The 20861-nt window shown below is 48.2% G+C and overlaps 1 protein-coding gene across 2 annotated transcripts in view; it reads right to left on the reverse strand.

Annotated features, from left to right (window-relative positions):
- LOC120445804 (protocadherin-like wing polarity protein stan) overlaps nt 1-20861 on the reverse strand; it is a 48801-nt gene that overhangs the window by 5677 nt on the left and 22263 nt on the right. For both annotated transcript variants that reach the window (XM_039626417.1, XM_039626418.2), the window contains exons 3-4: nt 7424-9127; nt 15-7338 (exon numbers count right to left, since the gene is read on the reverse strand). In XM_039626417.1, coding sequence (XP_039482351.1) covers nt 15-7338; nt 7424-8945 — 8846 coding nt within the window. In that variant the 5' untranslated portion in view covers nt 8946-9127. The remainder of the gene's footprint in view (nt 1-14; nt 7339-7423; nt 9128-20861) is intronic.

Genomic DNA, 20861 nt, shown 5'->3' on the forward strand with positions numbered 1-20861 from the left:
TGATGGATACTCACAATAAACTATTTCCGTACTCATGAGCACGAACTCCCACAGATAATCCGACTACGATGGCTGGAGCACCGTATCCCATGGCGAAGTAGAAGCCCATGGGTCCGTGGTTGATGTCCCGCATTTCGGTGAGCATCCTGTATAGATGGACGCAGTCCACGGTTGTCCAGGCGAAGGCAGCCAACCAGAAGTAGTGCAAACAGATGGCCGTCAGCTTGCAGGGAAACTCGCTTTCCAGGAGCTGCCGGCGCGATTGCATTCCCACAAAGAAGAGGAGCTCCGCGCAGAAGACACAAAGCACAATGTTCTGGTGAATGGTGTTTGAATTGGTTTGCTGGCCACGTAGGAGGGCCAAGGCTAAGAGCACTCCCAGCAGCAGGGGAAGTGACACCAGGAAGGCGGAGTACGAGGTGATCTGCACCAGGAGCGAAGGTTCTGGGATGTCCTCTGGATCAATTACATCCACAATGACAGCATAGCTGGAAATATGGGTGCAGCTGCAGTTCACCAGGATCGCTGGCTGTGCCGCGGGATTAAAGTCTCCATCGAAGTCGGGGATCTCTGTCTGACAGCCCAATCTGGTCCACTGATTGGTAAAGGAGTTCCAGCGGACGCATTGGGGGTTCGAGCGGGGTCCAAAACGAGCTGAGTCCACATCCAGCCACATTTGCAGCTTTATGGGTTGTGCCAAATGAGGCGAGCCCAAGGATCTATACACCACCTGTTCTGATTGCTGCATTTGTTCTGAAGGATATGTGATCTCAACCTGCCTCTTCACCAATCGACGATCTCTATAAACTGCTTCGTTTTCACCCTTTGGCTGATCATCATTTCCAGTAGAGCTGACGCCTTCATAATTAGGATTAAGCATCTCGGGGGAGTCTGGAGAAATGACCTCCTCGCCGGAGTTTCCATGGAACTCAATGTCGTCAAGATTTAGGCGAATGTGTGGTTCCCTTTCTTCACCATCTTCACCACTTGAAGCCTCATTTTGTTCAACAGAGGAAACTGGTGGCGGAATTTCATGGGCTGTTATCCGTATATCCTCAATCTGTTGCTCACTGCTGCTCGTCGGAGCTTTTGGAACATCGAAAACCTCCACAAATTGCTGTTCCGTGCTGCCTGATGAAGATGATGATGGCGATGACGAGGAGAAGATCTTCCTCGTCGGAATCTCCAGGCGTTGTGTCTCCTGTTCCCTATCCATTGAGGGCACTAAAATCTGCAGTGAGAGAATGGGGGTGGCCAGCTCTACATCCACACCCCAACGACGGGTTATGGTCTCATCATACAGATCGGGGAGCAGCTGTCCCACATCCTTGTATTGCGCATACGCCACGATGGCACGATGGTCATGGCTACCTCCTCTTCGTCCACTCTGTGAAATCTCATCGCTTTCCGGAGGCGTAATTCCCAGCATCTCCAGGGGCACCAGTACCTTGGTGTGCTGATCAAACTTACGGCGATCCAGTATGTAGTTGTTGTATTTGGGGAAGCTAATTACTGGTCGTTGACGAGCCGAGTGCTGTAGGAATCCACTGGTATCCGGCAGCACCACACTCTCTGTGGTAAAAGCATTCGGTTTGAGGTACTTGGTTCGGTGGTATTCGCTTAGCTGCTCCGGCTCGTAGCCGAACAGGGATTCCGTGGTGACGATGTCCAAGCCAAGGACCATATTAGGTTGCACGATCTCAAAGGGACTAGTGTAGGTGTCATGTTGAGATCGAGCTAAAACCACCAGGTACTTGTTAAATGCATCAACCAGATCGTCTGGTCCCCTTTGAATGAGTTCCGTGGCCCTTCTCCACTCTGCCTCGTATTTTCGGTCCAAAATAACGCTAGCCGCATCCACTAGATTCTTAATAAAGTATTTGTCTTGACTGTGCGACAAGTTAAGGCCACTTTGCATGAGTTCATAGTTGATCAGCTCCTGTAGGAGGCCCTCCGTCACCAGAAGATCAGCGCCATACAGACGGTCATGGGTGAATTTCAGTTCATCGGAGAGGTAGTCCATTTCGAGCTCATGTGACCAGACATTTCCGCCATTGCTGAGCAGGAAGGACGATTCCATTTTGTAACGCCGGTTAGGGCGGCCATTTCCGGATGTCTTTTGATCCTTGCTGGCACCTCTCCTGTCCACCGCTTCGCAAGCTTTTCTCAGTTGCTCTGCCATTTTGATGGCCACAAAGGAGTTGAGTTCTAGCTCGAGTTTCTCCAGTTGGGACAGTTGGCGGCGCAGCTCCACAAAAGGCTCCGAAGTGCAGTTGTACATGTCCGGAGTATTCCAGCTTCCCGATTGGACATCACAGCTGCGTTGCCCTTTTCCTCGAGCCGGTGAAGGACATCCTTCGATGGCAACTCCTCCCAGAGGAGTGCGAGGCCACCATACACCGCCGGCAAAGGATCGGGGACAGGCATCGTAAACTACTTCGCATCCACTGAGAGTGACTTCGGCGTAGGGATTTGAGCAGGAGTCACACCTACGTCCAATAACTCCTTCTCGACACTCGCATTGCCCTGTCAGAGGATTGCAGGCTCCACTAAAACTGCCGATGGAGTAGCAGTCGCAGGAAAGGCAGGCTGTTTCGTTGGGCGGTTGGTAATGGTTCGTCTTGCAGTAGCATTGTCCGGTGGTTTTGTTGCAGTCCGGGTGGTATCCTTGGGCCAGATCGCATCTACATGGACCACACACCCGTTCGCCCCACCAACCGCCTGGACACGGTTGCTGAAGCTCTTTCTCACAGTAATCGCCATGACGGGAGCTGCTGTTGCATTCGCAATCGTAACCTCGAGGCAAACTTGTGTTCGCTCTGCAAACTCCGGAGGTACAAGGTCTCACCGTACATATGGGCGCACAGTCCGCGCCCACATACCCGGAATCACACTCGCAGTTAGACAGATCCCAAGAACTCTGGCAGGATGAGTGAATGGGACAATGATCCGGACACTGAGCACGTGATTCGCAGCCATCTTCCACATTCTCCCTAATAGTTGGACGCGAGAGAACCGATTGCCCTGCTCCAATACGCACATCTTGAATGCATCCCTCGAAAGGAGAGGCTTCGGGAACGGCTCCAATACTGCCGTCGGGGCTGCCCATTACAATCTTGCCCACATAGAGGCCTTGCACCTTCTGCGACATGGGCACGGATCCAGAGCGCTGTCCATAGTCCACTGAGAAGTGTATCTCGGAACCCTGTTGCCAACGGATTTCTACTTTGTGCCACTCACCATCGGAAAGGAAAGCTCCAGCCAAATACATGGGTTCTCCATCAAAAATGTAGTAGAGTACTCCTTGCCTCAGACAAACTGCGGCTGAACTGTTCTGTCCTATTTGAATTTGGAGGAGGAAAGCCTCTTTTTGGCGCGTTCGCAGCGAGAAAGAGGTGGTCCACGGCAACTGGATTGGTCGCAAAAGGGGATTGAAGCTGAGACTCCCATCTCCGGAGAATCGCCAAGGAGCTGGGATATTATCCTGGCAGCTGTTTCCAGCATACCCCTCGGGACACTCACAGGAATAGGTTCCCCAGCCTTCGCGACAGGTACCGCCATTGAAACAAGGTTCGGATTGACAGAGAGGAGCCTTTTGGGGGCAGCCAGCTAACGTTCCATTATCCGCCACATATGAGTTTAGATCAACGAAACGATCATCGATTCGAAGGTCAGAGATACATCCCACAAAGTCGCGATTGGTCACCGGGAAGTGGGCTGGAATGCGGGGAAGTCCGCCCACTTGTAAAGGTCCTGTTAGGTCCAGGAAGCGATGGCAGGTCTCCGTGAGCAGCGAACAGCGTTTGTCCAACTTCAGAGTAGTGCGATTAGCGCAGCTCCATCTATCACCCAGTTGTCCAGAAAGGGCAATGGCGGTGTCACAATTATCAAGCACTAAGGTGACACTTCGGTTCAGATAGACCACTTCTACCTGATGCCATTTTCCATCGGACACCTTTGCCTCCTGCATCACCGAAATCCTTTCACTATGATCGCCCAAGGAAAAGGAGAAGCTCACGTGTCCTTCGTGGATCTCCAAGGCTATGAAGTCATGTAGTTCGTTGTACCTTCCATTGTAGAGCAGCAATCCATTCTCCTGGACGGTGGCAAAGCGCAGCTTAAGGTTAAACCGATGTCTTTGCTTTAGACTTTCGAATGTCAGGAAGGAGTTGCGTCCAAAGGCACGGGCTCGCAGCTCACAGGTGGCCGTGTAGGGAGGAGGTTGGGAGCTGGGATAATTGCTGAGGCAGGATAACCCTCCCTCACATGTTTCCGACGGGCAAGGACGCAGGTGTCCCACTCCTGTTTCGCAATTCTGACCAGTATGCGTAGATGGACATACACAAGTGTAGCCACCTTCTCGCCTCACACAGGTTCCTCCATTTTGGCAGGGATCAGAGTAGCAGAGATCCACCTCCGTGTCACACAGATAGTGCTCCTTGCTACCCGTAAAACCTTCTGGGCAAGAGCACGCAAACGTATTAACCGGATAGATGGGCCTAAATAGGACTGTATCGCTGTGTATGAACTCCGAAGCATTTCCGAACTTCAAGACAGTTAAACACTCTTCGAAATTCAGACAGGGTTCTCGAACGCAGAGATTGTCGTCGAAGGGAAGAACCTCCACGGTTGCCAATCGGGCAAGGATGGCCCTATTCAAGTAGACTCGCTCCTGAAGATACTGCGGCGTGTAGAACTCTTCGTGGGACACATCCGGTCGGCGGGCTGAGAAGCTGACGTTTAGAATTCGTGAGCTGACGTCCGTGTCATCCTGGATGCTAAACACAAATATGTGTTCCTTGGGACAGGGAATAATGGCAGCCAATCCGTCCAGGAAAAAGTTGAGCAAGGGCGATAGGAAGGCCTCCTCCGTCATCTCGTTTAGTCGCACCGTTACCGAGTTAAAGAGCATGTCCTCGGTGATCAGTCGGACAGAAAGCTGCATAATCGCCTTGGCTTCGTTAATTCCATCCGATACGGATACCTCCATCGTGGCAAACTTGGGGACATTCGTGTTCAGCTGGGGACTTAGCACCAGTCCTCCCGAACTGCTGTTGAGGCGCAGTAGATTGGCATTGTTTCCGGAAAGTATCCGGTAGTGTAGTTTATCGCTCACGTCGGCATCGAAAGCTGGAATTCGTCCAATCTCGCCACTGGGAAAATGATCGCGGAAATTGTTAAATATAACTTGAAAGTCCCGCAGCACTGGAGCATTGTCATTCACATCCGTGACTAGGATCTCGATGTGGGCATCGTTACGCAACGGTGGGCTGGCTGCCCGAACCACCAGTTCGAAACGCTTTCGAGTGGATTCATAATCTAGTTCGGTCATGGTCAACAGTTGAGCTCGTTCGGAACCAGGTCGAGTTACCAAGGAAAACGCATTGGAGTCATCTCCGCCAATAATGGAATAGTGCACCACTGCATTGACGCCCTCATCGGGATCGTGGGCATGAATCTCACCCACTACAGAGCCCACAGGCGAGTTCTCCGGCACATAGAGTGTAATTTTGTCCGAAGCAAAGGTCGGTGGCGAATCATTGACATCTTCCAGTCGGATTTGCACTTCTACGGTGCTTGAAAGCGGTGGGGATCCCTTGTCCACGGCAATCGCGGTAAGATGGAAGACGGCGACACTTTCTCTGTCCAGTCCCTTGTTGGTGCGAATAGTTCCCGAAGTGGGATCTATGACAAAGGATCCGTCCTCCATGTCGCGGTCACTCAGGAAGTACTTGATGCGCCCATTAAGGCCTACATCGGGATCACTGGCAGCCACCTGGATCACAGAGGTACCGACTAAGGCATCTTCCAAAATGGAAGCTTGGTACAGTGGGCTCTTAAAAGAAGGTGCATTATCGTTAACATCGGTCACTCCAATCTCCACGTCGGTAGTGTCACTCAACGAAGGGTTACCCCCGTCCTTGGCAGTCACGGTGAGCAGGTATCCACTGGTGGTCTCCCGATCCAGAGGGGCATTAGTAACAATAGCACCCGTCTGCGGGTTGATCGAAAATGGATCTGGACTGCCCAAGCCGTTTATACTCTCTTCATTAAGGGAGTAGGTGATCTGTGCATTCACTCCCACATCACTGTCGGTGGCGGAAACCACGAGGACCGTGGTGCCCACAGGGGCATCTTCAAACACCGAAGCGCTATACGGGGCATTTTCAAAGATGGGAGCGAAGTTATTGGCATCCGTAATGTTAATATGGACAGTGGCTGTGTCAGAACGTCCTCCGGAGTCGGTGGCAGCTACGGTGAGCAGGAAGCGCTTCTCCTGTTTGTAATCCAGCGACTGGGCGATGGTAATAAGACCCCGACCATTCTGAGAGGTGATCGCGAAGCGTCCCCTTGTGTTGCCCGTTGTGATCTCGTAGTGCAAGCGGGAGTCCTCGTCCGGATCCGTTGCTGTGACTGTGGTAACCGGAGTGCCAGGCGGTTGATCCTCCCCCACGTTTGCCTCGTAGTACTTGGGATTGAAGGCTGGATCATTGTCGTTGACGTCCTGCACGGTGATTACCACCGAGGAACTGGCCGACTTGGGGGGCACACCTCCATCCTTAGCCACCACCTGGAAGGCAAAGCGACCCTGCTCCTCACGATCCAGGGGCTTTATGGTTTGCACCCAACCAGTACGAGGATCCACTGCTAGGGGAAAGTTGTCATCTCTTTCGGAAATGCTGTAGGTAATCTCTGCATTGGCACCTTCGTCGGAGTCGTAGGCCTGCACCCGAATGATGTTGTAACCCACGGGGACATTCTCGAGTACGCTCTCCTGAAACTGCGAGGTGTAAAACCTCGGGGCATTGTCATTCGCGTCGATGACGTTAACCAAGAGCTGGGTGGTGTTACTCCTGGAGGGACTGCCTCCATCTTGAGCCCGAATCACCAGCCTGTAGCTGCGTACACTTTCGTAGTCAAGTGGCTTCACTAGACTCACATCACCCGACATCGAGTCAATAGAGAACTGTGACTGAGTGTTTCCGCCGATAATGGCGTATCTAATGGCGGCATTGTTCCCTTGATCCGCATCCGTTGCCCTGATGCGTGCAACGGTGTTGTCCTCAGTGCCACCCCATTGATCCTCCGGCACTTGGACTGTGTAGGTGCGTTCACTAAACTGCGGGTAGTTGTCGTTGTCATCGAGAACCTTCACCTGGACACTGGCCGTGGCCGTTCGTCGTTCACTTTGTGCTGAAGCCAAATCCGCTGCGGTCACCAGCAGATGATAGCTATCCGATGTCTCCCGGTCCAGACTGCTCCTCGTCGATATCACGCCCGAACGGGAATCGATCCGGAAGATGGGCATTTCCTGGTCTTGGGCCAGCCCGGCGCCATCTACGCAACAAAAAATAATATAATAAATTAATATTAATCGTTAAATGATAAGATCTATTTGGTCCGAAAAATCTTTATAACTTACCAGTCACTGCCTCGATTCCGTATTCGATTTCCGCGTTCTTGCCAATGTCCTGGTCGGTTGCTCGTAGCGTTATCACCGTGGATCCCACAGTGGCTCCTTCACGAATACTCGCCTCGAACTGCTCCGCCTCGAAGGTGGGGCTGTGGTCATTACAATCCAGGACGTTCACCTGCAGCGTCGTTGTTCCAGATCGCGGTGGGAAGCTATCATCCGTGGCCACCACTCTGAAGTAGTGTACGTCCATGAGCTCACGATCCAAACTGGCTGAGGTGGTAACTACGCCAGTCCTGGAATCCACCTTAAACAGCGACTGCGAGCGGGAGTCCAACAGTGATACCATGGAATAAACCACAGGCGAGTCTTCGGGATCTCGGGCCCTCACTGTGGTCACCGCGGAGCCTGCCGGCTGCTCCTCGAGCACGGAGGCCACATAGAGGGCTTGTTCAAAGTAGGGTGATTGATTGCGGAGCTCCCTTCGAACCCTTCGGGCGATATCCGTATCGTTGAACTCTTGATGGTGGTAAACAATCTTCAGGCGGTGGTCCGAGTCCACGATGTCGCGTCGATCGCACCTTATGTTAAAGGTTATGCTCACTTTCCACATGGACTCTGCGATGCACACATCCCTGCTGGCCACCAGATCTCTGCTCTGGTGCTCGATGGCGAATCGCTCGTCGTTCACATCCAGAAAACTAACCTTGCAATGCTGACAGACGCTCCTTGGCAGAAAGGCATTCAGGCTGTTGATGAACTGCGATCTTCTCAAGCAGATCTGGTTCCACTTGTCCGTGGTGTGAATGGCATAGGAGGCGTACGTCTCCGAGATCCACTGCTTGGCATCCGAGATCCGGCGATGCAGGGCGGGCTGGAGGTGCAGCGGATCCGGCGATCCCACTGCTCTTCTCTTTCGACTCAGAATCCTGTGCCTCATCTCGTTGTCGAAACTGTCACCAAATATGAGATCTCCAGCTCGGAACTCCGTGCTGTTTTGACGGAATACCTCCTCCAGCTGATTGCCATTCAGTTGGACCATCTCCTGGGCAGACCGCCTTCTCCTCCGCTTTGAGTAGCCCGTATTGTCCTCCTCCTCGTAGTGATGGTGATGCAGTTCCTGCTCTATCCTCCTGTCCTCATTGCAGCTGTGGCCCGAGACGAAGATCCGCACAGGCAGACTATAGTAATCTATGCTGCGCAGCCGATTCGAGGTTGAGTCCACGTAGAAGGTGAACAGATTCGGATAGTAGATGCCATCGCACTTGAGAGCCTTCCTCAGCTGAATCTGGCCATCCTTGTGATTCACGGAGACCAGATGGTGCACAAAATTGGCGGACTTGTGGGCATTGATCTTGTAATGCCGCTCGGAACCAAGTTTATAGACGGAGGCGTTGAAGATTACGGTGCCAGGAGGCGTGTCCTCGTGCACGATAATCAAGTAGCTCTTGATGAGCGATGATTGCAGCAGGACCACAAGCAGCACAAGGAGCAGGCCCAGGGGCCTTTGAGGGAACTCCCTCGTTTGCATGACTCGACCACGTGGCCTTATTTTGGTCGAAGTGTGTGTGTGTTTCGGTCTCTCCCCCGTGTCTGTGTGTGTGTGTGTGGAGCGTGTGTGTGGGTGTGGTGCGAGAACCAACAAACCACAGTGCAATTAATGGTCCTATTCAATTATCATCGGTGGGCGGTGCTGCGGGCGTGGCCATCTGTCTGAAAAGGACAAGAAAATTTGGGGAGTCAATGAGGTTAGCGGTGGTGATTGAGTTGCGTTTTCCCTTAAATGCAGGCCATGTTTTTCAGAGTGCCTGCTTGGAAAAATATGTAAGAATTACCTTTTCAAACTTTAATTTAAATTCATTACCGCGCACATGTTGAAAGGCTTTAATATATGTAGAGTTCTTCTTTTGGTACTATACATATTTAGAGTGTTGTAAATAGAAATAAATATGTGTGTGAGGTACGGGTAGCTTCTGCTTTGGCAGTTTTAGTACTGCCTTTGACTTAATTAAAAACTCTTCCTAAAAAGCTTTCACAAATTTTAGAGGAACCTACAAAGCAGCGGGCCACATTTTTAATTTCATTTTCCTCCGCCACGAAGACTAGCTAATATGAAGCTAGATAAAGTGAAATTTAATCTCTTTTGGTTTTCTTTGGCGCTTTGTTTGGCAAACCATTTTTTCCAGCCCCTTTGACATTTTTGCAAAATGAAGTATACAGCTTAATCAGAAAACGAGGAGCAAAACTGGCGACATTGGCGGGAAATGTTGGTTGGCGATGGTTGAGGGTCGTAGAGGGTGTGTGCAAGTGGAAGTGGAAGTGCAGCCAACAAAATGCCACAATGTGACACTGTCCAAAGCTCGGATGACCGTTACCCGGTGGTCATTTGGTCGCTGGAGTTGAAAATTTAATGAAATTCGATTTGATGTCCCTCTAATGGCCATTTGGCCGGCGTTTCGGGTACGTTAATTAACTGAAGGCAGTCGAACACGTACGTACTGGCTCACACCATGCTGAAATTACGATTTGGCCCAGCCCACAGGGCTTAGACCGTCCAGGTGCCAAAAAGGGGGTCGAAGGTCCGCAGTAGTGTCGAATTCCATTTCGCATTCAAGTTGCAACTAAACTGTTTGTTCATTGCGTTGCTCATTTCGGTGCAGATAATTCGCACGTTCGCCCCATGAAGGACACATCGAGAGAAAATCCCCATTTCTGCTCCTGTCCGGGATTGCGTATACGCAGTGGGGGACACTGCGCACACATGCATTGCACAGGACAACAGAGTCCTGTGGATAAGTATCAACTGGACTGACATATGGTAAAGTCTCATCTAATACAAATCTAAAACAGATCGAATTGGGTTTGGGGACTATAAAGAAACAGAAAAATATTGTTTTTTGCATTCGGTTTGTATAAAATGAACAAGCATTTCAGTAGGTGAAGGTTGTGAGCAAGCTTTTAACTTCTAGAACGTTTTACCAATATTAAATCAATAAATATAATCCGAATTTGGTTTTAACAACTCCTGTCTGCCCCTGCGAATTTGTTTGGCATTTTAAAGATATTTTATTAGAATGTATAGTTTTATACAAGTTATGGTCTGCTTTAAATTACAAACATCCTTACTCTAGGCGACCATTATAAAAATGTGTTTCCCATTTAGAAATGAAGCAGGTTAGAAGACTCACAATGCTTGCAGGACATATGGAGCTCGCATTCTCAAGGAGTCACAACTCTTGCCTAGTCTGGAGTCCTGTGTTTCTTTTTTGTGTGTTTTTGGAGAAATACCCTAGACTGCAGTTGCGTGTGAGGCGCTTGTCGCCGTGTTAATTGCAGTGTTAAAATGTTTAATTAAAATTTCAGCTTGGCCGCGTTCGACGTAGACGTGTGCCAGACCCAGGCGCAGACATTATTATTGTTATTGTTTTTCCGGGCGGCTGAGAGCACACACAGACACACCCATACCTACACTTCGCATTTCACTTTTCCACATTTTCCACCTGGGCGCAGTGGGCTGGGGGCAGACGCTTTTCATGGTTCGTCAAGCTTGAAACAGGCGCGCTGGCAGCAAACATGAAATTATTAAATTTTCACACGTTGCCTGGCCTGAAACAATTGGAAAACGAAAGGCAAAACCGAAACGGCAGGTGCATTTTGCATAGTTTTCCCAACTAATTAATATTTTTGGCGATTGCAGCCGCTGCAATTCCGAAGTTCGGTAGCTAATTAAGAATGCGTCACTTTGTCGGCTGGCAATTGCAAGTTGCCATTTTGTTTTATTGCCACCCCCGTCGACAAATCGTAATTCAAAGTTATGTCGCTACATATATGTACGAATATATATATGTATAAATGTGTACCATATGTGGGGCTTCGATTGGGGTAATGTCAAATTTGTGGGTGGGCCTGAAGCCAGGCAAGTATTTCCCACGTGAAACGAATATCGTCTGAACGAAAGCGGGAAATGGGAAATGCGACTGTTCATGGCCAGAAAGGGTTGGCCGTAAACACTCGCGTTTTACGGGACTTTCAGCCGCCCCGAAAAACACCGGCAGCTGGAAACTTTTTAAGTAGCACAATCCCAGGAAGGTGTACCTGAAATATTATCCAGCCCCAAAGTTCTCGCATTCTCCGGATTCCTTTCCAAGCTCCGTCTTGGCCGTTTACAAAGTGGAAGTGTAAGCAGAGATGGGGACTCCCCGAGTGGGGAAGTGGGGAAATAAAGAGAACCCGAAACGTGTCAACTTTAAGCTTGATGAAAATTTATCACGGACCGCCCCCTGTGGCTTTCCAGTGGCGTGGCAAGCCCTTCAAAGTCTCCTAATGAGCGCCTCAAGACAATGGCTGACTTTGCTGATTTTTTGCGCTACCAAGAGTACCAAGAAAAGTGGTCCCGAAAAGCTAATGAAAATTGATCAACAGTATGAACGAGAAAAAATATTCCTTGCCAGCGAAAAGGACTTTAATTGAATTTGTTCTGAGACTTGGCTGAGTGATTTCCCTTTTGGGGCAAATTAATATTATTGCTTGTTTTGTTTTAATGAAGTGGCAAATAACCAAGGGACTCACTGTCTGTTGTCTGCGAAATTACCATAAATTCGTGGCCAGGATAAGGCGGTTGCGTGCTAGGCAGACATTAGCCAATTCGAGGACACGGAGTGCAATAAAATTCATTGTCTGCCAGGACACGAGACAGCGGCTTGCGTGCCGGAAATGCACTTGTCTCCGGTCTAGACGATTCAGACGCTCCTTGGCATGAAAAATAAATAAAAATGCGATGAAAACGAGCTAAACAGAGCAAAAATAGTATATAATAATACACCTGGCGGGTCGTGTGAGCAGCAAACTGCATTAAGGCCACATTAGTTGGCCCACACCACACGGCGTATACGTAATTTCGAATGTCTGCCGCATGGCATTCTCGAGGGAGGAGCAGCAGCACAACTCAGATGCCAAGTGCCGGACGAAGTGATCAGCCCCGAGTGAAAGTGTATTTCGGATGGCGGGGAATTAATTTCCACTCGCCCGGGCACCAATTAAATTTGTACGAGGAAAAACCATTTGAAATGGCCTTTGTTAAGCATGCAAAATGCAATCGAGGACGACAAAAGGAAGCTGCCATTGCAGCGGAAGCGAAACAAAAAGTTTCCACAACAACAGAAAAAGCAGAACCACGCACACACACACATAGCCATTGAAATGGGAAAAGCGGGGAAAGCAATACCAAAAGAATCGAAAGAAGAAAAGTCTTCATTGTTGTTGCTGATGCTGTACTACTCATTCTTCGCCAAAGGCGGAACAGCAACAAGCAGCTACAAATGCAAACAACCAGCAAACCCCTGACCGAAAAGACACCCCCCCAACCGCTCCAACCCAAAATACAACACACATACCCAAACCAGTACGCAAAACACAAACAAAAGAGAACACAGCAAAGCAATGCAATTGAGCTTAAACGATAACATTGTCCAGGGCAATGCATATGGAAAACTGCGGAAAAGGAGCTACGAGTAATGTGTGGAGTCACTGCACTCGGAAAATCTTCCAACTAATTCTCTCCTGGGAACTGCTTTTATACAACTGAGTATTTTTACTAAACGACAAATCACAAAGCAAGTATAAGTATTAGCCCAACTACTTATAGATGAATTACTTCGAAAAGGCCAACAGTTGCTATAGCATTCATTGCTATTGTCAGTAAGAAATGATCTAGGATTCGAGTCCCTCAAATGTTTGGTCATTAATTTTGTTCAAGTGTGCTGAAACCTGGAAAGGGGGAAAAGGAAACTTGACTTGCAACATGGCGTACAAATTAAAAGTGTGCCAGCGGCGAAACAAGTGGTACAGGAAGTGCAGCAGCTGAGCAGCAGAAATCGGAGACTGGCGGTCTGGAAAGGACTTGAAGTTAGAAGATTTAGAAGGAGCATTGTAAATTCCGCAGGACTCGCATTTAAATGCAAATCAGAGCTGCCGCTGTCGCCGTCGGCGATCTGCTCGCGCTCCATTAGCGCGTATCGCAAGGAGGAGATTTATGTCCAACTGCCAGGATTTCAGGAAGTAAAGGCAACAGAACAGCAGCCACTTGACATTTCCACTTAATTGTGGATGGAACCAAGCTAAGCCAAGTTTTCCTGGCTCGACACAAAATCAATGCTGGATTCGCTCGAGCTGCCTTCCTTCCGGAATTGCTTAATTAATGGGGTAAGAATCGCTGAATTAGTGCAAAAGTTCTAGCTGGAGCGTTCGAGTTCTATTTGAGCATGCGGGAAAGTTTGCAGCCAACAAGTTTCCTCCAAGGCCTCTCAATTTGGCAAAAGGCGTAGCAACAGCATCCTCGACAAGCCTTTAAGGACTCCTCCATAATTCAGCTGAACTCCACTTGCCGGATCGATTGCCCACTTGGCCGGCAGGGAAGTATTAAGTAGATGTCAACGCTGGATGACCCGACATCCTTTCCACGCATTAATTGCACAATCCGTTGGAGGAACATCCAAACATCCAAGTAGGAGTGGCAGTGGGCGGGAAGCAGGGAACGGAAAATCCACCGGCAGCCGGAGCCACATCCGCCAAAGGAAACAAAGGATGACAAACGAAATGCGTAAATGAAATGAGGGCATGAATAAGTGAGCCAGGGCCAGAGGCATCCGGCTAAACTGGGAATCCACTGGATTCAGTTGCTCCACCGCATACTCGTATATCCCTGTGCATACGGGTCGAGGTAAGGATCTAAGTGCGTTGCAGTTAGCAGTTTAACTTTTGCCGTCAAGTTAATTCAAATGCAGAGCGAACACTTAGGGAAAATCTCATGATAAATGTGGGGGCTTGGGAGGTGGCTCAGTGGGCCGGTGGGTGGTGGGGATGTGGGGTGGTGGGGTGGGTGGCTGGTTGCAGTTGACAAGCTTTTACTTCACTCTCTTTTGCGGATTTTCCTTTGTGGCATTGTCATCGTGCTCGTTGCTTTTGCTTTCTGCTTGCAATTAAGTTTGTGTGTTGTGGCTCACACATATCGCTCACAGCGAAAATTCCACAACAGAGTGTGCACTGAGAAAAACCATGTACGGACATTGTAATTTACTATGCCTCAACGAGAGAGCTCTAAGTATATATAGTGCATAGACCAAGAGCAACTAAACTAAAGGGGCTTGAGAATACGATGTATCTAGCTACTTACATTGCAGTAAATATTTGTGTAATGCAGCTCTTTTTCTTAACTTAACTTACTTATACCCTCCACAAAGAAACTAACTTTATGCACCCCTTATTTCTATGAGTGCACCAACGGGTAAAATGGGCAGGGAAGCGAGGGGAGACAACATATGGCATCGCTTAATCAGAAAAACAATGGCTACCATTGGCGCTACTTCTTCCGGAAATGTGCTGCCACTATACGAGGTTCCCGGCTGCTCGAGCTTTTAGCGCATTCAGTCAAGCCCACCCATTCGCACGGAGTCGCCTCTTGTAGTCCTACGAGTCCTAGCCCAGGATATCACCATGTGGGGATAGGGGGTAGGAAATAGGGGGCTGCAACAATGACAAGAAGCAGAGGGATCCGAAACGAATCGTCGGCAGTCGAGCGCAAATCCCATTGAATTTATTTTTATAGTTGTTGTAAAGTTGATTATGTTAATGCGATTTAATTCGCATTGGAGTCGCAGTTTTATGGGGAATTTATGCAGTCCTGCCTATGAAATATTGCCAGTGATTTATCCTCCCGACGGAGCGAGGCGATTTAAGTAAATTGAAAAGGGGCCCGACAGGGGATAATGGATAATCCTGTCAAATGGCTGGGAAGAAGCCGGAGTGCCGTCAATGAATCGGATCATTGGAATGCACATGCACACTGGGTGGGATTTCATTGGGAGGAGGAGGAGGAGCGGAAGGATTCGAGGAAGGGGTATCTAGCCATCGACATCACCCATCAGCTATCAACTCTGCTAATGACTAAGACAAACAAGGAGCGGCAAAGCACTAAATGCGATTTCAGCTACCGTAACATTATATGGCCACCAGGAGTTAGGGCAAAGGGTAGAGGGTAGAGCACAAAGAATTAGAGATGTGATGCTGATGGTATGGGTGTGGGTGGGGATGTGGGTGGCAGCAATGTGGGTCACAGTCGAGACAATGGCTGGGCATTATCAATATGTAATGACTTTTGCCTTCCACCACTCCGCAGCAGCACTCCGGGCGTATGAGCAATCTACAATCTGCACCTAATCCATTAATCAAAGGCTCTGTGCCAGCTCCAGTTTGCTCACCTTCCAGGGGAATTACGGCAATTGGAGTCGTCTAAAGGGGTATAGATGTGGTGATGGGGAAATGGGGAAATGGGGAAATGGGAAAACGGTGTGCCATTACCATTCAATTGCAGGCTGAAGACAACGCCTAATTAGCAGCAATGACAAATAATTTGCCGGCTAGCAAATAAACAACAACAGATGCCATGGACACAGAGTGTCCAGTAATTAGCCCACGGACAGGCTCAAACAGTTTCCATTTCGATTGTTGACTGCGAATTAAGCAAACAAACTTCGCAAAACAGTTTGTGTTTGTACGTGTGCAATATTCGGCAACTCACATCATAGGCAAACAAACAACAAATTCAAATCCATTGCCAAAAGGCATCTTGTTGTTTTTACTGCGGCAATTCCGAAAATTTGTGACCGGAAAATTATGTTGTGCAAGAAATTCGAATCGAGGGGCAACCACAAGTAAATCAAGGAAAAGTTTACTTTCCCAAATATCAAATACCATGCACATACGTCTTGCCAGTTATCTCATTTTAAATGGGATTTGAACTCTGTCGGTATAGGTTCTTGTGTGATTTGCGTAAGTGAATACTTTGGCCTGGCTTTCATGAGATTTTCCCTGCAAAACCATTTGCAAATTTATTCTGCGCTTTATAGTTTGCAGATGGCAAACATAGTTTGTTTGTGTCTTGATGGGAAGTCTTCTCGCCAAGAAATCTAATATTAATTTGAGAGAGTTAATAAACAATATTGATATACATACATGGCCCAGTGGTTGCAACTGATTGATTGTAAGTAACTATATTTTAATAATATATAATTATATTTTTGTCTTTTTCTCTGTAGAAATCACAGCAAACTAGCATGCCCCTCGAGGAAAAGTACGCAAAGGGGTATCTGAAGAGATAGACTTGATTACGCAAAAAGTCGTAAGCATAAATAAACACACAGTTGGCATATGAATTGCCGAGCAACAAAGATAGCAAAAGTCCACATTATCCCAACTTTGTGCTCGCAGCCCGGTCCATAGAGTTTCTAGGGTTCGTACCCGTATCTGTATCTCTGTGAGCACTGGAAGTTACAACTTGTGGTGCACACTTATGTGCGTATATGGTGCTGCAGCAGCAGCCCTTCAGGCATTATTAATGCGAGTGGCTGCCACTTGAAGAGTGCTTTACACGAGGAGCAGAGTGCCATGAAGCAGCTCCGTATCCCATTTCCCAGCCGCCAGTTCCAGCTGTTTCGCCTGGCGACGGAGACCAGGAGGAGTCGCTATGGGCTTGGCCTGGTTGGTAATCAGCATCGACAGTTGGCCAAAAAGTTTGTCACGAAGTCTCGAGCAGCCAGTTGCCAGTTGCCAGTTGCCAGTTGCCAGTGATAACTGCGGGTACCACAAAGGTGCAGGATAATCCCGGTGTCTTTAATTTCGCCGCGTTAAAGGAGCTCAGCGTTAAGTGCAACAGCACGAGTTAAGAAATAGGGGCCTCGGGGATGAGCAAGGGATAAAGGATGCAGCCTGCCTACGGGAGGATGTTGGAGCGGTTACAATGAAATGGATTTTTATTGTACCACCGCGTCGACAAACAAATTGGAAAAGTAAATAAAACAAAGGCTGGCAGCGGGCAACAGGCAACCTGCAGGCAGGACGAAGGAAGCAGGACGAACAGCACTGAGGATGCTGGAATGGAAGGTGTTGTCGTCGGGCACAAAGGACATAATGAATACGCTTAACTTTTAAGTCACGCTGTGCGAGATAACTTGGTGCGGAATAATGGCGCGAATAACGATGCTGACAAACAACAACAACTGGCGCAGCAAGGACAATGGGACCACAGGGCGGATGGTTTTTCCATAAAGCAGCCACAGTTGCCACACTCTGCTCCCCTCGTCCCCTCATTTCTTCGCCCCTCGCCCCTTGTCCTGTGTCCCTCCATTTCTCTGTGGCCTGGCATTAATGTAAATGAGACTCATTGAAATGTCAATATGACTTTCAATGCTTCAATGGGCCATGCTCTCAAACCAGACTGCGCAATTAAACCTCGTCCTGATGGCGCTATCCACGTATCCATCGCCACCCCCTCCAATTCCATTTCCAGCCCACTACGCTGATGGCCGAAAAAGCGCGAAGTGCAGCGCCTTAAATCAATTGGCAAACAGCAGGATAGCGGCTGGATGGGAGGTTGGTGGCACCGGAGCGAAAGTGGGTAGTGTGTGCCTGGCTAAGAGTGGCCCAAAACTCATTAAACCGTTACGCGCAGTTGCAGCGAATGAGTCATCGCCAAATTCCCCCTAACAAGCAAATACAGACTCACCTAAAAAGTAGGGAGGTCACAGTAAATCCTCCATAAGTATCCTCCACAAGAGTACTGAAGAGTAAGTGGTAATACAAAGTTCATCAAAACATTTAATAAACAAGTCAGTTTTGTCGATATGCCATGTAGTCATTAAAACATTTCTGCTAATACAATCTGTCAAAACGTCAATACTTCAAATTAATTTGCTGGTCGCCACTCAAAGCTAACATTTGGTTATTTGCACCAAGGGTAAAAGCAAATATTCCAAATTGCACACTGAAGTATGGGTTTCGCATGTTATTGGCCAACTCTCTTTGGTTTTTTGTGTGCCCGAAAAACAAAAAGAAGCCATTGTCCTGGTAAAACTTTGATAGCCTGCCAGCGAATTCAGGTAAATTGGTTTCCCCCGGCACAAGTGTTCACTGTACCCGGGAAGCTTCCTGCCCGGTGCTCCGCGCACCCGAACTTTGTCGATCTGTTCTTGGGAAACTGTCAACGATGGCACAAAATTTTCACGAATTTGTTAGCAAATGCAATCATTTTGTTACGTGGTTTTATTACAGTGGTTGCTCTGTCGCCGTACCTCCACTATAGTTCATCGCAGCGATGCAAAGCCAATAACATGAAAATGCTCGTTTATAGATGCCCATGCCACATGCCCCACGCCGTGTGTTTCATGCTGCTCCCCATACTGCTGCTCTCCATACTGCTCGATGCAACGGGGCGTATACGTAACCGTGTGCAAATATTGTCTCAATTTGGTGCTGCACTACTACACTTGGCTCGCCTTCGTCGAAGGGCAAATAGAGTTGGGAGCTGAGAGCTGGGAACTGGGAGTTGTGCCGAGTGAGTCGAGTTCCGCCCAGATGCAGATGCAAATGCAGATTCAGATTCAGATGGAGCTCGAGGTGGAAGGGTGGTGTGTGGGAAATAAACAATTTGTATGCGAATTTTGCCTTTGCCATGCGAGAGGAGCCCATGAATATGAAAATGTTCAGCTCCCCTTTGCCAGCTTACAACCCTTCTGCCATCTGCATCTGCCCATACCCATACCCGTCACCCATACCCATACCTTCAGCATAAGCAAACAGTGAGGAAATTGAAAGCAAAATATGATGATGTTCGATTGGCAGATTTTCCATGCGGCCATAGTATAGTCGAAATCCGAATACGATTCAGGAGGCACTAAACTATTCCCTTCCAGCTCAGCGCACAGGCCCCTTAAATATTTGGCTTGGCCAGCTGGCCGAAATTAAAGGCTCATGCAAATGTCCTTATGCGCTCCAGTAAATTCTGCATTTGTCTAAGCTGATTTTGGGGGCACTGCACCGTGAACCGAAGGAGACGAGCGATGGCAAAGCCAGCAACTGAAATTTTGGTTACTAACCCTAATGGCACACGGGGCAAGAAGGGTCTATGCCACCTATTGAACTTCAAAGTTTTTGATCTGATGAGTAAGTGTTGACTTCCATGTTAGTGGCAATTATTGCAAACAGTTGTGGAAATACCAAGTGTTCGCTTATGTTTTTTACTTTGAACTACTGATATTCATATGGCAGGCAATTTATTTTATTTTCCTGCAGAAAAACCAAAAATTTACAGGTGGCAGCAGGTTGTGTTTTTGCATAAATATTATTTCGTTCACTTTGCCTACGAAAAACATTTGGATGCAGTTTTGTTGAATATACATTTCAATTTAAATGGTAACTGAACTCTCAAAAGAAACATAGGATTGCTGCGGAAAAAAAATAAATTGAAGTGAATCACTTTTACTGAGCGCCTGAACCTGAGGTTCAGGACATCCTGTTGATGATGATAATTGCAAAAAATAACTCCGGCAAACATGGGGCACAATATACGAATATCGCATTTAATTAATGCACGAACATTGCCGACATCACGGGGGTAACTCTTTTGTGCAGCTAGAATCAACTTCAGACATAACTGCAGGCAATGCCAGGGGAGATGCGGCCTGGAGGAGTACGAGGATTGGGGAATCCAGCAGCAGGAGCAGGAGCAAGAGCAGGACTCGCTGAAGAGCTGTCAAAGTGCTGCGGGACAAAATGGCTGCCGCTGTCTGCATTTGTATTAATGGCAGCCATGCAAGGATGTCGCTTTCTGGCGAAGGATCCTGGATGCAGGGGGAGGTCCTTGCAGAGGTGCAGGTATTTGGCTGCCTTTGGCAGTTTCAAGTGCACGGGCATGTGTGCATAAACGAGACTCCTCCTCCTCATCGGAATTCCCCAGCTCTTCCTGTGGTGGCATCTACTACGTTGAATGCTCGAAATCAGAGTGGGGAACGTGCGCCAAGCACTCGCATTTATATTGCAATTACTCTGCTCAAGCGTGGGGCCTTCAACTTTTTCCGCTCAAACTCGAATATAATTTCGTCTAATCAACACTTTAAGTGAACTAAATTTGTTATGAGCCTGCGAAATGTTCGCCTGGCGAGCAAAGTGCCTGCTGCTTTGCTGACCAATTAGTAACGTCTCCAGGAGAAATGAGAGCACAGCGAAATGGTGCACGGCTAAAAAATGGTAAGAAGGTTGTGAATAAATTGGGTCTTACTATTTTCACTCTTCAAATAAATTTGCATAAATTTAAACAATAAAGTTATTCCCAAGTTTTCTATATGAATATAAACTATACAATTTGCAAAACTGAAGCTGCATTCCTGATTTTATGGAAATATTCCGATATTTCCAATATTCTATTCCAATATGTAGCATCCTACAAAGAAAAAATTATTTTCCGTGTGGTAAATAGAAAGTGCAACCGACCAGAATAGACGCGAAAATGTCCATCGAGGTGGAGAAAATTACAAATCAGGTCGAAAGGTCGCAGTTCCCAGTTCCTAGTTCTCCGAAAATGCCGCCGAAATAGAGCAGCGATGGCATTGATGAATCT

Source organism: Drosophila santomea, chromosome 2R, assembly GCF_016746245.2.
Source record: "Drosophila santomea strain STO CAGO 1482 chromosome 2R, Prin_Dsan_1.1, whole genome shotgun sequence".
In the NCBI taxonomy this organism is placed as follows: domain Eukaryota; kingdom Metazoa; phylum Arthropoda; class Insecta; order Diptera; family Drosophilidae; genus Drosophila; species Drosophila santomea.